General features: G+C 33.4%; 3 protein-coding genes, 1 long non-coding RNA gene and 1 pseudogene across 4 annotated transcripts; 4 read left to right on the plus strand and 1 right to left on the minus strand.

The window, feature by feature from the left end:
• The first annotated feature begins 878 nt into the window (after window positions 1-878).
• On the plus strand, window positions 879-3,111 carry LOC118049397 (RCC1 domain-containing protein RUG3, mitochondrial-like; annotated as a pseudogene).
• Window positions 3,112-3,369: 258 nt separating this feature from the next.
• Window positions 3,370-5,336, plus strand: LOC140954314 (uncharacterized). The gene is made up of 3 exons (XR_012169013.1): window positions 3,370-3,995; window positions 4,944-5,026; window positions 5,138-5,336. It is a non-coding gene; the product is annotated as an uncharacterized lncRNA (long non-coding RNA).
• Window positions 5,337-6,053: 717 nt separating this feature from the next.
• LOC118049251 (myb family transcription factor IPN2) lies at window positions 6,054-7,466 on the minus strand. Its single transcript, XM_035059201.2, has 6 exons — window positions 7,304-7,466; window positions 7,089-7,165; window positions 6,937-6,994; window positions 6,711-6,777; window positions 6,525-6,594; window positions 6,054-6,400 (listed from the first exon to the last, which is right to left on the minus strand). Exons 1-6 carry the CDS (start codon window positions 7,464-7,466, stop codon window positions 6,191-6,193), a joined length of 645 nt encoding a protein of 214 aa, XP_034915092.1. The 3' UTR covers window positions 6,054-6,190.
• Window positions 7,467-13,314: 5,848 nt separating this feature from the next.
• Window positions 13,315-14,692, plus strand: LOC118049253 (uncharacterized). Its single transcript, XM_073407532.1, has 3 exons — window positions 13,315-13,707; window positions 13,856-14,393; window positions 14,502-14,692. The coding sequence occupies exons 1-3, from the start codon at window positions 13,315-13,317 to the stop codon at window positions 14,507-14,509; spliced, it is 939 nt and encodes a 312-aa protein (XP_073263633.1). The 3' UTR covers window positions 14,510-14,692.
• Window positions 14,693-15,057: 365 nt separating this feature from the next.
• LOC140955283 (uncharacterized) lies at window positions 15,058-15,546 on the plus strand. The gene has a single exon (XM_073407533.1). The coding sequence runs from the start codon at window positions 15,058-15,060 to the stop codon at window positions 15,544-15,546; it is 489 nt and encodes a 162-aa protein (XP_073263634.1).
• Window positions 15,547-16,859: the final 1,313 nt, after the last annotated feature.

A 16,859-nucleotide genomic window follows, 5' to 3' on the forward strand; every position in this document is an offset into this window, starting at 1 on the left:
TGGGTGGGGGAATTGGAAAGGGGGAGGAGGGTTCTTGTTTTGGTGTTTGATGAATGGGAAATGAAAGAAGCGGTCTAGGTTTTGGTCTGCTGGAATGATGATCCATTTGGGCTATTATTGGGATGAGGATGAGATGTTTGGGAGAGAATCCACTCGGTGGCTTTCACTGTTGATTTTGCCACCGGTGGGCGGCCAGAGCTTGAGCCGCCAATTCACTAGGAAAACCCATGCTCAGTAGCTTGCTCCCATCTCCATTTCCCTTCTTCTCATCTTTGCTCTCAATGCTTTGCAGATGCTATTATGAGGATGCCTCGCTATGCCTGTGCTGGCTTTTCGCTGCTGCTGGGGACAAACAAAGTGGTCCGCCGGCTGTCTGATTCGATGCCGGTTCGATCCCTGATCGAACCGACTCCTTTTTCTCTCGTTCTTTTTCCTTAAAAATATCAAGGATTTTATAAAATTTCAATTTAACCCCAACATATAATCATGGGGACAATATCATTGTCACCCCTTTATTAGTAAAACACTAGAAAGGTTGCCGCGAACTACCTTTTACCATGTAAAAAAGTTTGTCAAAAGTACGTGCATACAATGTTAACACGTTTTCAAAACAGTAAGAAATTTTTTAAAAAAATAAATCAAAAATGCTATTTTTTTTTACTAATATCTTTGACAACAAAATAATAGATTTACTCGGATTAATCCCTTTTTAAAATACACACCCGTTTATAGACTCGGTTTAACTCAATCACTTTGATTTTTTTTTAATTATATTTTATTTAATAATATAAATGTTCATAAAAAAAAATCAATTTTTTTTTTTAAAATGCGGTTGTATAACGATGACAAGTTCAGCAGCAATCAAAATCAGCAGAAAACAACCATCTAGGTGGTGGCCTGGTGGCGAAAGCTTGGGACCAAGAGGTTTGCTCCCTCTGTGGTCTCAAGTTCAAACCCTAGGTTGCTCATATGATGGCCACTGGAGGCTTACATGGTCGTTAACTCCAGGGCCCGTGGGATTAGTCGAGGTGCGCGTAAGCTGGCCCGGACACCCACGTTAATTAAAAAAAAAAAAAAAATCAGCAGAAAACAACCAACGTTATGATAGAGACAGCAACATCAGTAGCAGGAGTAAAATGAAAGTGATGATATGATGCTGCTGCTGTTGCTGCATAGTTGTCTTGTAAGGCAACTGTAGTAAAGTGAAAGTTATCATCGTATGATGATGCTGCAGCATAGTTGTCTTGTACGGCAAATCCTCACTATCCACCGCCACTTCTCCTCACTATCCACCGCAAGCAAAGTGCCTGTCAGAGCTCTTTTCCTGGGCAGAGGCGCCTCTGATCAACTTGTTGGTGGCATCGAATAAATAAGGCTCTAACCCATCTCCAGCTACTGCCTTACTCTTTCATCTTTTCTCCAAACCACTGGCCATCTTGTTGATAATGGCAACAAATAGGGAGTGATTGTGGTGGGCATTTCTGTTTCACTCGGCAATTCTTGCTGATGGTCTTTTTTGGATACGGGGCAAAGGGGATGGAGGCCGTCTTGGCTTTGTACATGAGAATCCTGCTTTTCATCCTACTCCAAACCCTTTTTTGGATTCCGTTCACTCTATTGCTTTGGGTGGCATTCGTTCTGTTGCCCTCACTTCCACTGGCCAGATTTTTGCATGGTTATTACTACATCCCTCCATCTATTTCCTTCCGTTGCAATATTTTTTCCTTCAAAATGATTCTGAGATAAAGAAGCACATTAAGGATGTCTTTCTGACATAAAGTTTGCAGGGGCTATGGCGGTTTCGGTGCATTGGGGCATGTATCATAGAGAACTGTTCCCTAGACTGGTGGAAGGTTCTTGGGATGGAAAAACACGCCACATTTCCACTACTGGCATACATTCTTCTGCCATCACTGCCTCGGGTATTCAATCTTTTTCTTGATTTATGCAAACAAGTAGCAACCTTTTGTACATCTCAATTGCAGTTATATACATGCTTAGGAGATACATTTTCCACGTATCTTTTACCTGTTTGCAAATTGCAACCGATTGGTTGGCTTTTATGCTGCTTTACTTGGGATTCTGTGTTTAACCCTGCCATGAGCCCATGTCCACTTCTCTATCTAAATCCTAAAGTTTTGGATCACCTTACAATGTTATCAACAACTGATACAGGATTGGGAAGTTCAACTCTATATGATAGTAATGATTAATGGATATATCTTTGCTGACTTTTTGGTGCACGTGTGTGAACATAGTTCTTTCCCTTTAGCAATGCAATCTTTTCATTAATCTATTTGAGATGTCATTCCCTTGTTGTAATTGGGAATTCAATTGTTTTTCTTATGAAGAGAAAATGCACGAGGAGATCAAGGAGTTACTACAATCCGTAAAGGATTACTTTAATCAAACTTCCTCATACCTGGCCATGTATAGACTTCCTCGTACATTAGTTCATATTTTGTCTTTTGCTTGCTGTCACTCATCTGGTTCCTACTATGGAAACAGGGGAAGTTTATACCTCGGGTTGAGAAGAAGGAGATGGCAGATTAGGCCTTGGCCCTGGTCAGGGTCCAAATGAAGGGGGTTGACCTAGTATACTCTGCAAAGTAAAGGCATTTCCGGTGCCTGTGGCTGCTGTGTCTTGCGATGATTTTTTCAGAATGGTGCTGGCAGAGGAGGGGCAGGTTTGGAATTGGGGAGGTGAGGATGGTACTTTTTGTTTGCAGGATGTTCTCTCTCTTCTATATTCCTGCTTAGATGCTAGTATATAGGTTTTATTTTTCAAAATGTAGCGAAGGAGCTTTATGGAGCAATATCATGCACTAATTGTTGTCTAGTGTTTGGAGGAAAGAAAAAAGAATAATATATATTTTTTAGTTTAGTCGAACAACCTATGAATTATCTACTGAAAATCTTGCATTTGTAAGACTTGAGACAAAGGATGGCACTCCAGCTGTAGTCATGTGGTCTCATGCTTCTCGGGTTAATTCAAAAGGGCTGCTGCCATCTTAGGCTGTTTACATGAACTGTCCTTTTTGCCATTCAGGTTATCTAGGGATGTGCAAAATTTTTATGTTTCTCACTGCTTCTACTTTATTACATTTGTGATTTTTGGCCTTCCTTGCGGATTCTGTGTTAACTTACACTGAATTAAATTCTGTCATTCCATTTTATTGCTGCTTATGTTGCACATGGCTAAAACCGTGCAGGAGAATGCCCCTCATCTTGTTTTCCATTAGCACCAATTATATGTTCTTACAGAGTTTTATTTATGCACTTTTCCTGTCCTTGGAGTGTGTTAAAATCCTGGCTGCTCAATAGAACAACATCAATTACTGTACTAGGCACTTTCTGTGAATGCTTGAGTGGAGTGGATAGTTTCCTCTGTCACAAAAGCACAATTTTTTTACGGGCACTGTTATTACGTAAAGGTTTGTTCTGTGAATTTGCTATGGTAGTGGATGACTATGCAATGTAAATGAAAATCATGTCTCATCGTGTGACAGCTGATGCATTTTGTCATGTTTTCAACATTGACTGAACATCCATTATTGCTGGAACAAAAACAACATAAATAAAGTGTCTATGAACTTGGAAGAGGTGACAGGGTCAGTGCTTGGAGACTAAAAACAATTCCTAGCCTCAAAGATGTTTGTATCATTCAGATAGCAGGTGGTGGATATCACTGTCTTGCCTTGACTGGTAAAGTGACTCCAGAACGTCATGGTTACAGCAGCAACTGCAACTCTCGTTCCCTTTTCTTCTTTATTCTTTCCTCCTCTTTATAGATTGCGTAGCCTTTTCAACTATTTCTGATTCTTGTTTGTGTTATCAGATGAAGGTCAAGTACTTTCGTGGGGGTTTGATGGACATTGTCAGCTGGGCCATTCTTCAATTCAATGTCAGAAAATACCAGCAGTGATTGATGCTTTAGCTGATCAGCATGCCATTCATGTCACCTGTGGAGGTTTCATCGTTGGCAGCTATAACTGGTAAGTCGAGGCATGATCTTGAATTGCATCTTTGGTACACATTCTTTCTTTCTTTCTTTTTTCTTTTTTTAATGCAACAGAAACTCTCCAATTCTGAAATCTGGTATATTCTACAAGGGTGCCACATGCCTTTTATCATGAGTTTCTCCTTTGGTACATTAGAGTGCTGATGATATTATATATATTACTGTCAATTTTTGTACTGCTATGAAGTGATTCTAACTTACTAGACGTACTCTTATTTTATCTCCTACATGAATTGGTAATTGGTTTGAATGTGTTCAAAACTCCACGCTAGATGGCTGGACTGTGATCTAGATGGAAAGTCCACCCAAATCTACATGGTTTGTTATTTGGTCCTGCTGCCAACCTATCTGTCACTGCAATAAACAGTTTTATTTCTCCACCATTTTATGAATTGGTTTTAACTGTTTATGTCCAGTGTTGCTAATATGTTGACTAACCATTATTTTTTTTCATGTGAAGTTTGGTATGCCTCATACAGAATCTAGCCTATCCAGCAATTTACTTGAACTTATGAGCCAGTTGTTGTAGGTGTCTGTGTTCTGTTCCTGGTTGCCTTTCATTATCAGTGCACCAGATGTCACTGCTGTTTGTTGTTTGAACAAATACTTTTTTTAAGGAGAAACTTTCATAGTTGGAGGCAATTGTTTTAATTAATTAGTTTTTTTCTGGTCATTAATAATGTAAAGCCAAGCTTGATATTAAATTGAATCCTGTTTGTTTCTAATCAGTAAGTTTATCTTTGGTTTGTTGATTAAAAAACAAACGGGATTGATGTCATTTCTGAAATGATCCCATGTTCTTAATTTTTCCATGGAGGTTGGAGTTATGTCAAGTTTTTATGATAGTTAAACATGGCTAATCTCTTGTCTTGTTGCTTTTTGCTGATGGATATGGTTTGGTTTGCTGTGTTTTGTAACCAAGCAAGCAAGCAAGTAACCTATGCTTTAATTTAATTCTTGAAGAGGACTGGTGGATCTGGAATGGATACGAGGAGCAAAGCAAGGGTATATAATTTTATGCTTCGATTTTGTCGTTGTTCTTCTTCTTGTCTAATTAAGCTTTCTATTTAGTAAATCTAATGTAAATTTTTAATTTTTTTTATTTTTTATGTAAAGACACTTTCTGGTCCGGTTAGTGATCCTTCAAAGCTTCCCAAGTGGAACCATGATGGTTCTCAATTTTATTGCAGTGCTGGCACAAATGCAAGGTACCTTCTTCATCTCATATAATTCTTGCTATGGCTTCATCATACGTGTTGTCCCAGTTGCAAGCACAATGTCTAGTGAATTTTGAGCTGGTTTTTATAATCAAGTAGCGCATCTATAAATTGCTGTTATCTTTTTCTTCATTTTGTCTTTAGGCATGAGTTTATTGCTCCATTTCCTGAGTTAAAAGTCTGCATGAGACAAATCCATGAAATTGATTGTTGTTTAGTTGAAAATGGTGGTAATTGACCAGTCTGGCAGTCGGAATCAGTGTTGAAAATTTGTGTGATTTATTATAGAAAAAAGACAGAAAAGAAAATTGGAGAGCACCTAGATATGTTTTGTGTTTGCCATAAAAAATTGATGTAGTTGAAAATGGTAGGATGAGAACATGTTTGAATGCTAACAATCACACAATCCCTCACACACTGAGTAACTCTAAATACCATTATAACATGCCTTCGATATCTAGTCACAGATGATCCTATAATTAACAATCCAGGGTGCTTTTTCTGATCCACAGTCCATTCATGCATTATTTGCAGGATCAGATCATTGTTATTTTTATCCCCTTTCTGGTAGTGGGATATGATATCTGCTAAAGGAAAAACACTGTTCATGTAAGAAATACACGAAGGATCTCTTTTATCATATGCAACTACTGGTTCTTTGTGAAAAAACGTTCCTAGAATGTTCTAACTATGATATTACTAGAGTTGGAATGAATGAAGAGCAAATTGGGAGCATGATCTCGCTTTTGCTTAATAGTATCTGTGAAGAAACGAATATAATTAATCCATGAAGCTTTGAGCGTGCAGCCATCAATTGTAAGACATTTGATGTAGCTCCTCTTCTGATGCTAGACATGGTGCTAATGTTCCTATATGTTGTAGCTGCATGTTATCAAATGAAATCATGGGGATTGTGCAGCTACTCATGCTATCATCAGTTGGCAGAAATCCATCATGAGAATGATCCCCATAAGTATGCAAGTCCTGTATAAGGTGGAAAGTTTGAAGCAGAAACTGTTTCTTTCATGTTGCCCATTTCTGATACAACTCGTTGATCATCAAAAAACATATTTTCTGCAGAGACTGTTCTGTACGCGTTTTCTAGAATTGTTTGCATATACTTTCTCTGTGCATCAATTCTCTTTTGAAGGTGATGCTTTACCTATTAGGACAATGAGAACAGAATACTCGAAAAGGTAAGGACCTTTTTCCCCCCCTTTTTAAGACAGAGAACTTGAAATTTTTGTCACTAGCCTTAAGGTTTTCTGTAATTTCTTAGGATTTACCTTTAATTGCTCATCTAAAGTCCTCTGTGCTTGTATTTGCGTTCCAAGCACTTCATTTCGATGGATGTTCCTGATAAAATGTTGAAGGAAACCTATGAATGAAATGATGATAGTTTTCATGGTCTAAAATATACTTGAAACTGTTGTGAGTAGAAAACACTGGCTGAGTTGCCTCTATATACGTACTTGTTCAAGCCATCACCGAAGATTCTGGCTGTAGCAGCATCTTGTAGGTTCTTTAGATGACCGGTTGCTGCCAAAAAGAGAGAGACTGAATTAGATTACATACCAATACAAATGCCACGAGCTTCCAATTGCAGGATAGTAGAAGAGAAGTAGCCTAGCAGCAGGAATTGAAGGATATAGACTAGCAAGCAGAAAAGGAAGCATGATGGAACCCTAGTTCCCTTACCATCTCTAATTGCCTGTTCATTAAGATAATTCTGTGGTTGCTTTCCAAGCCTAAATTTCTGTGTACATAGTCAAAAAGTAACAGAAATGAGATATCCTAAGATGGGAAGATATGTGTAGCAGAAAATCTAGAGAAATGAAGGAGAAATTAACCTGAAGGTGGCTCTTCAAGTGATATAGGGTCAGACCCTTAACTCCCATAATTCTCATAATGGCCTTAGGCGTGGCCTCTAGATAGGGTTCAGACATGGAAAAGAAAGCAGGAGAAACAAGGTGAGGATTCAGGCAGATGGTCAGTTAACAGTCAGTGACACAAGATTATTCTATATATATATATATAGTGAGAAGAAGAGTTGATGACTAATTACTGTCTGGTCCTCCAAGCAGGGTGACAGCATCCACAAATCGTTCATGAAGCTCGAGAGTCCATCGGAGACGAGGCTTGGGGTCTGTTGTGATCAGAAGATGGTTGCTTTCTCTTTGAAAGCAGGGTGGCTCCCTGTCATGTGTTTGCATCAGTGCTGAGGGCATGTTGGAGTGCAAATTGTTTGCAGTGCAATGAGATGGGAACAAATGATATATATATATATAGAGAGAGAGAGAGTGAGGGAGGGAGAAAACAGGAAATAATCTGCCTATTGAATTCATCTAGACATCAATTATTAGATTTGCCATGAATAAATGATCACATATTTCCAAAACATATCAATGCTGACATGTCAACTCGGGTAACATGCTTGTCTAAGAAAGCGTTTTCAAATTAAACCAGATAAAAGTTGATTATATTAACCTGATGAGTCAATTTATAATCCAATCATTCCGGTTAAAACTTGGTTTGATTTAAAACAAAAAAACATTGTTTTAACTTTTTTTTTAATAGAAAAATCTTCATATATTATTGTTATAGATTGTTTTAAACCGATTCAGGTTAACCCGTTAGATTCATAAACCATGAAAACTGTGGAAAAAGGTCGAGGAGACCCTACCATCTAATTATATATTCTCATCTTCTGTTTTGTTTAATGGGAGTAAAAATCATGTTTGTATCCTGTAAACTTAGAGGGAGCAAAATTCACGGGCACTTTATTAACTTTTTATAAGTACTAGTAGTAATTAAAGACCCAGGAATCTTATATTGGTTGATCTAATGTCCTATCATTACCTACAAAATTGATGTTTGAAAAGCAAGACTTAATTAGATATAATATATAAAATAATTTATGGCATCAATGATCATCTTATTCACTTGTTTACTATATTCATGATTAACAAAAACCTGAAAATTAGAGTGGCTAGTGTGAATTATATAGATATGAAACGTAGTAATCAAACTAGGTTCAACAAATGAATTCAATGTAGGGATGATATAGGTTATTAAACGTCCTCACCTTCACGAGTTGATCCAAGACGTGTTCTCGACTCAGTTTAAGAAAATCCGAGTAGAAATATATATTGTAAAACCTAGACAATTTAAAGTGTGTTTGGCAGTGTAGTAGCGATTGTTTTTCAAATAGCTTTTCGTGTCGAAATACATGTCAATGATGTTTTTTTATTTTTTAAAAATTATTTTTAACATCAGCACATCAAAATGATCCACAAAGTACAAACCAAACTCAATTTTAGTAAAAAAAAAAAAATTTAAAATTTCGACAAACGCAGGTTCAAACTCATTACCAAACGGTCTCTTAATCAAAACCTGTTCTAACTTTTGTTTTGTTTTTTTTTTTCAAAATAATATTATTATAACCTTTTTAAACAAAAATCTTGAAGCTACATTGTTATGGATTGATTTGGGTTAATGAGTCCAACACATGAATTGATTATTAAACTAGGTTATCAATTGAGCTGGGTATTGTTATGGTTTTCATGGTAATTGAATGGAAAAAATAATGTTGTTTTATATGTTTTTATACTAATCATTAAAAAAATATAATTATATAATTGATTGTAAATAATTAGTAATCCACTTTATGTTTTAAGCATATTTGTTTTTAAAACTTTTACCATAATATTGAGATTTATTTGATGTTAAATTAATTTATGTGGTTTTTATTATTATTATGAGTACATATATTAGATAATAAATAACACTGCTAATTATTTTTCTATTATTATTAAAAAATATCAGCTAGTTTTTCGATATTTTAAGGGGGAGATAAAAAAGAATAATTTAACTATTGATGGGGCCCAGATAATAATAGTTGCTTACTTTTGTGATGTCATGATCATGGGAGAATATTTTCCTTTTCAAATATTCTGTACGGTTTACTAATTATAATATGCAATTCATCTGTATTACAATCCAATTATCAACATAAAATATTCACAGAAGTACTGGATATAGTTTAATATGTATTGTTACATTAAAATATTATTTTTACCCTTTAGTAAAAAAAATAGAAGCCTTGATTGTAGCGGTAATTTGGTATTTTTTAGATGTTAATTTGTCATTATAAAATTGTTTCCGAGATAGGTTAATATTTTTAAAATTTTATATATAATAAAATGATAAATTTACCTTCAAGATCAACAAAATCTATAATTATTAACCAATAGTTATTTAGTTTTTTAAAAAGATTTAAAATAGTTAAAGTATCTATTTACTTCTAAGATAAAAAAATAGAGCTGTTGATAAAGTTTATTTATTTATTTTTTATCTTTTGTTCATTAAAATATAGTTAAAATACATGTTTAGCCTTAGGAAATACAAAAAAGAAGGCATGTGTCCAGGGGTATTTGTGTCTATTCATATTGTTTTTGTAATACTCGGGCTCATGGAGGGCAGTTTGGTATTTTAAAGGTGAAAAAACATTTTTTATTTGACAAAGCTATTATTGGCTCGTGCTCGTTATAAGGTTGCGCGTAGGTGGTAAGTGTGGCGCTATTCGGCAACCAAACTTGCCCTTCCATCATGTTTTTAGAAGCATTATTATGTCATTTGTGGTACATGACAGTGGATGATAGATGGTTTGTTATCGGTGATTGTTTCTTTTTTTATTCTGTCCTTTTCTCTCTTCTAAAGAAAGCACGCTTATATATGTCTCTGTTTTTTTTTTATTTGTCAATTCTAGTCCTTATGTTTTTTATTACTTATTTTCATCATTGTCTCTTTTATAAAAAAAATAAAATTATGTTTTCAATTTAGTCCTTAAATTATAATTTATCATATATTATTTTTTCAATTTGGTTCTTATTCTTTTAATTTTTAATTTTTTTTCTTGGTTTTAATTATTAATTAAAATTTTATTATTTTTTAATTTGGTTCTTTAACACACACATATATTAGACATGATCTCACTGATTTTTGTTTTTGTTTGTAATAAAGAGTATTCTCAAATCTGTTTTTTATGTCAATCGTAACTAAATCTTTCTTGAGACAAGTATTTTCTTCGCATCAAACTAATGTATTACAACAATTTAAATTTTTCAAGATGAAGGTCTCGCTCTAGAAAAATAAAAGAGAGCATATCTTCTTAACGACAAAATCTGTTGTCTATATATATGAACGACAAATATCATATATTAAAAAAACACAAGTGAGGAGTTTATGTAAATAACTCATATTTTTTTAATAAAAAATAAAAAATAAATATTATTTTAATATATTTTCAAGTAAAAAATATTTTAAAAAATAATTATTATTACAATTACAAATAACAAAATAACAAAAATGTAATATTGGTGCAATGATTGTAAGCATCCAAATTAATGAGTATCCAATAATGCAAGGCATTTCGTAAACTTTCAAACTCTGACTGTGCTCTTTCCAAACAGTGTATTGTTTTAATGGAAGGTTGGGACACCAAAAGAAAAGGATTTTTGAGCCATGCATGATTAGGCTTTCTACAAGTAGCCTAGTTACAAAAAGGCACGCTGGCTGGCACTTTCTGTAAATAGTGGCAAACAGCTCTGACAAAAATCAATCAGCCAGCTTCCTACATCGACGTCTTTTGATTCCCTCTTAAGAAGCATGGAGAAGAATAACTATGTTTTAAAAATATTTTTAAAAAAATATAAATTTTATTTTTAAATGTTTCAGATTATTTTTAAAAATAATTTTTAAATAATAATTACTCCCGGCAAAACACCATAAACCTAACACAAGCCAGAGCATTTAGTGCCCGTTTGACACTGTGGTTCAACCTGCTTTTTTGAAAAATTTTAATTTTAATTTTTTGTTAAAATTGAGTGCGGTTTGTATTTTCTGAATCGTTTTGATGTACTGATATCAAAAATGATTTTTAAAAAATAAAAAAACATTATTGATATGTTTTTCGGTATGAAAAACTATTTGAAAAGTAACAACTACCACATTTTCAAACATCCTTAAATCGAGGTTGAAACCAATCATTTAAGTTCAATCGGCTTGGATCATTACGATTGAATGGCTCCTAGCCTTTACACTCTACATGTGTGATTGATCCATGTAGACGATGACTAAGACATCTACAATTCAATGTTTTCATTCTCTGTTCTTATTTTAAAAAATTAAGAATAAGGTATGAAGATTTATTAGTCTTTGTTTCAAAGTTTTTGAAGACCAAGTGATTCGATAAAACTTGTTTTTTGTAACTTGATTAGGTTGACATTGAGTCTAATTGTCAAGTTAAAACCAGATCTAGGATACTTATAAATTGAGTCGAGACATCAAAGATATTGTTTGATTATAGTCAAGAAATATCTTGGGATAGAGCTGGAATTAGGACAAGATGTTTCAAGATCAATTCAAGATCGAATCTATAATAAGATTGGGTTAGAATCAAGCCAATTCAACTTGGACCTCATGGGTTTTCTATTAAAAAAAACTAAAATAAGAAAATAAGAAAATTGCGAAACATAAAAGAAAAAAAGGTATCAAATGCTATTAAAAGAATAAATGCACTATAAAAGTCATAATCCGAGTTGTTAGGCAAGACAATTAAGCCAATATCTTAATTATTGTGGCTAAAAGGGCATGCCATGTGTGCCTAATTATCTTGGAAATCAAGCATCATCCAAATCCCAAAGTGCATGCATGCTTTATTGTCGAAAGGTTTTGCGGATTCCTCACCTGATTTGAAGTCACCATAACTTGAGTAAAATCAGTTCATTTCTTGCAGTCGTGCCAAAAATGTTCTACTCTACATATCTTTTGGAAAAAAAAGAAGAGGAAATTAAGTAATTAATGATTTGAAGTAGGTGTGTGTTTATCCAGAGTTTTTTTTTTTAATCAAAATATTCATTAAAATGACATTATTTTATTTTTAATATTAACATATTAAAATTATTCAAAAAATATCAATTTTCATACGAAAATTAATTTCAAAAACATTTTTTAAAAACATGTTGTAAAGCAAAAACAAACATATATTTATAAACTGTTTGATATCATGGTACCAGTGGCGGAGCCATAGTGGGTCAAAAAGGGGGCAATTGCCCCCTTAGTTTTTTTTTTTTTTTTTTTTTTTTTTCTTTTTTTAATGAATTATTGCTACAGCTACGGAAACTAAGGAAAGTTACTGTTACGGGGGCTAATGTGATTGTTACAGTTACGGAAAGTCAAAAGTGTGTGTATATATATATATATATATATATATAATTACAGCTCCCAAATATTTATATATATATATAATTATAATTTACAGCTCACTAATTTTCTCTCTTTCACTTTTGTTTATTTATCTTCTCCTTCTCCTGTAGGGTTTTTTTTTCAGCCGCCGTTCCTACCTCTTCTAGTCTCCTGTATACAAATTTATCATCAATTAAGCTTTTTTGCCTTTTGCTTTATACTTTAGGTAAATTTTCTTCATCTTTTCTATTTATTTTATTGTCTAATTTTAGTTTTATTCTTTTATAATTAGTTATTAAAAATATTAGGGTTTATGATAATTTATGGGTTTTGTTATGAATATGTTCTCTATAAATATTTAAATCTGGTAATTTAATCAATTAAGTGTTTCTTTTCTTATTATAAAAAAATAAATTAATATTCATGCAAAAACCACTATTCTTGACATCTCTTGCATTGATAGAGTAGTTTATTGAAATTTAATATTTTCACATGATTTATTTGTAAGTAAAATATCAAGTAGAAAACATGTTTTTTCAAGTATTGTTCCTCTTACACATACACTAAGCATTGTTCCTTAATTAAATGTCTAGAAATAATTAAGTATAATTTAATCAACATACTTATTATATGCATTTATATACGAATCGAAATAGGTTTTGATTTTGATAAATTGACATGTATTTTGTTATTAATTTCATATGAAAGATTTAGAATTATTGTGTAATTCAATTGACTTTTGTTTAATAGTGAATTATTGTGTACTTGTGTTAATTATTATGTAGACACTAATGATGATAAAAAAATCCAGCAGGTTCATATTAAATTAACATGTCACTGGACAAGTATTTCAAGCGTAAATCCCTTGAGGATGAGGAGTCAATCAAAGCTTCAAGTCATGTAACTCAATCAAGTTCAAAGAAAAGTCATATTGAAATCAACTCCGACACTCTTCTTGCTGACCCTGGCTTAAGAAGACCAATTTATGAGTACCATATAAATGATAGGGATGCAATCCGAAGAGCTTATCTACAAAAAGGTCCTTGTCAACCTTCACACTATGATTTTCCTCAAAAACAATTTGGGAATATATCAACACTACGATGCTTTAATCCGGCTTGGTTTGGTGCATACCCAACATGGTTAGAGTACAGTATAGCCAAAGATGCTGCTTTTTGCTTGTATTGTTACCTCTTCAAGTTAAAAGGGGGTGTTGATTCGTTTGTGGGTGATGGGTTTTCAAATTGGAAAAAAAAGGGAAAGATTTGATCTTCATATTGGAAAGTCTAATAGTAGTCACAATGCAGCTCGGATAAAATGTGAGAATTTGATGAATGAAAAACAAAGTATCATGTCTTTGTTGTCTGAGCAGACAGTAAAGAGTCAAAGTGATTATCGAACTCGATTGAATGCTTCAATAGAGTGTGCTCGTTTTTTATTGCACCAAGGACTTCCATTTCGTGGCCATGATGAATGTGAATGTTCAAGCAACCAAGGAAATTATCTAGAGCTCTTGCATTTCCTTTCCAGAAACAATGAAGCTATTAAAAGAGTTACTTTCAGTGAAGCTCCTAAACATAACAAATTGACTTCTCCAGATATTCAAAAAGACATTACTCAAGCTGCTGCAGAGGAGATTACAAATGTGATTATCAAAGATCTAGGTGAGTCATTATTTTCAATTTTAATTGATGAGTCACGTGACATATCAATCAAGGAACAAATGGCAGTTGTTATACGATATGTAGACAACAATGGACATATAATTGAACGTTTTCTTGGCATTCAACATGTGTCAGATACAACTGCTAGTTCACTCAAGGCAGCTATTGAAGCTTTGTTTTCTAAGCATGGGTTAAGTATATCAAGATTGCGTGGTCAGGGATATGATGGAGCTAGTAACATGCGAGGTGAATTCAATGGCTTGAAAAGCACTTATTCTAAATAACAATCCAAGTGCATATTATGTACATTGTTTTGCTCATAGACTTCAATTGACTCTTGTGGCTGTTACGAAGAAGCATAATGAAGTTGGAGATGTCTTCAATTTTATTTCTAGCATTATAAACATAGTTGGAGCATCATGTAAAAGGATGGAGGTGATTAGAGAAAAACAATATGCTAGAATTATTGAAGGACTTGAAAATGGGGAAATTTCTAGTGGACGAGGCTTGAATCAAGAAACTTCTCTTAGAAGGTATGGTGATACTCGTTGGGGCTCCCACTATATTACAATTATTCGTTTACTTGCAATGTTTTCATCAGTTTCTTGATGTGCTTGAGATTATAAGGGAGGATGGGATGAACTCAGAACAGAGAACGGAAGCGATTGTTTTAACAGGTATTATGGAATCATTTAATTTTGTGTTCATGCTTCATTGTTTGAGAAGGATACTAGCAGTTACTAATGAGTTATCACAAGCATTACAAAGAAAAGATCAAGACATAGAAAATGCTATGAGTTTATTGAAAACATCAAAAGAACGATTCAAATTGATGAGAGAGAATGATTGGGAATCTTTACTGGAAGAAGTGTCATCTTTTTGCATCAAACATGATATTGATATTCTAAACATGGATGATGAGTACAAGCTTCGTGGGCGTTCAAGGCGAAAATCTCAAGGGATTACAAACTTACACCATTTTCGTTATGAATTGTTTAACAATATCATTGACATACAACTTACTGAATTGGATGATCGTTTTACCGAGACGAGTATGGAGTTACTTCTTTGTGTGGCATGTTTAAGCCCAAATGACTCTTTCTCTACTTTCAACAAAGAAAAGCTTATTCGTCTTGCTCTTTTTTATCCTAGTGAATTCTCTATAGTGGATCTTATAGTACTTGGTGACCAACTTGATACGTATATTATTGATCTACGTGGTGATGATGAGTTCTCTGGTATTGAAGGTATTGCTAGTCTTGCAGAGAAAATGGTAAAAACAAAGAAGAATTTGATATTTCCATTGGTAAATATGCTTATCAAATTGTCATTACTTCTACCAGTTGCAACTGCTACAGTGGAGAGAGTTTTTTTCTGCTATGCATATTGTCAAGAGTAGATTGCGGAACAAGATGGGAGATAAGTGGATGAATGATAGTTTGGTTGTATACATTGAGAAAGATATCTTCGATAAGATTGATAATGAAGCAATTATGAAGCGGTTTCAAAATATGAAAACTCGAAGAGAACAATTATAATTTAAGTTTTTTCATTTTAAAAGTATTTTTGTATTAATTTTACTTGATATGAATTAATATATATGTTTTGAATTGATATGAATTAATATATATGTTTTGAATTGATTTTTAATACATGTCTATATAATATAGTATTTGTTAATAATTTGCCCCCTCAATTAAAAATCTCTGGCTCCGCCACTGCATGGTACATTATGCTTTTTATATATATATTTTTTAAAATAATATATATATTATTCTTGATTCCATCAAATCAAATAAATTTTTACAGCCATCTTCAATGCAATTCTAAAAAAAAAAAAAAAATCAGTGGCTTAAGCATGCACGCGCATGTCCATGGTAATCCACTAGAGGGCAAAGAGTGCAGTACTGCTGTCCAATCTCTGGGTCATTTTCTTTGATTGAAGAACAAGCAACACTACCACATGCAATGCAATGGATATGTTGTGGTTTTCTGCTTATATCCAACCCCTCTTAAAATCGTATTTTTGACATATTTCACCTCCTGGAACCAGTTTCTGGCTCTGCCACCCCTACTATCATTCTCCATGATACTAGGGGTACATTTGACATTGTATTTTGAAAGCATTTTTAAAAGATTTTGAATTTTGAATTTTTTTTTAATATTTTCAGATCACTTTAAAAAAATAACTGTTACCATATTTCAACACACATTCTAAAAAAAAATAATCCCATTTCTATTTTTTTATTAAATGCATCAAAATATAATATAGAATGGATCATTCCCGAATCATCTCCACCCTAGTCTGAATGCAAAAAAAACAAAAAAAAAACCTCCCCATAATTCCACAACAATAATAATAGTGTATTATTATAATTTTTTTTTAATTTTGGGTGTTCGAGTCAGTTTACACACATTTTAATTAATCTCTTGAGACCCTGAAATTAACGATCAGATAAGTCTCTAGTGGCTTTGAGGTTTGTGGTACTCGAATTGATGATCTTTAGAGAACAAACCTAAAATCTGACTAGTTAAATTATACTTCTTAGAATTATATTATTTTAGTTGATCGTTACTCAGTGCTCAATGGGAAGTGTAAAAAGAAAAATAAAAAACCTGTTCAATAGCTAAAGTGTCTAAAAATACAAGTGTACAGGGAAAAAACAAGCAGAACAACCTACAATGACCGGAGGAGAGGAATCTGCTGTTGTT

Source organism: Populus alba, chromosome 2 (assembly GCF_005239225.2).
Source record: "Populus alba chromosome 2, ASM523922v2, whole genome shotgun sequence".
In the NCBI taxonomy this organism is placed as follows: Eukaryota; Viridiplantae; Streptophyta; class Magnoliopsida; order Malpighiales; family Salicaceae; genus Populus; species Populus alba.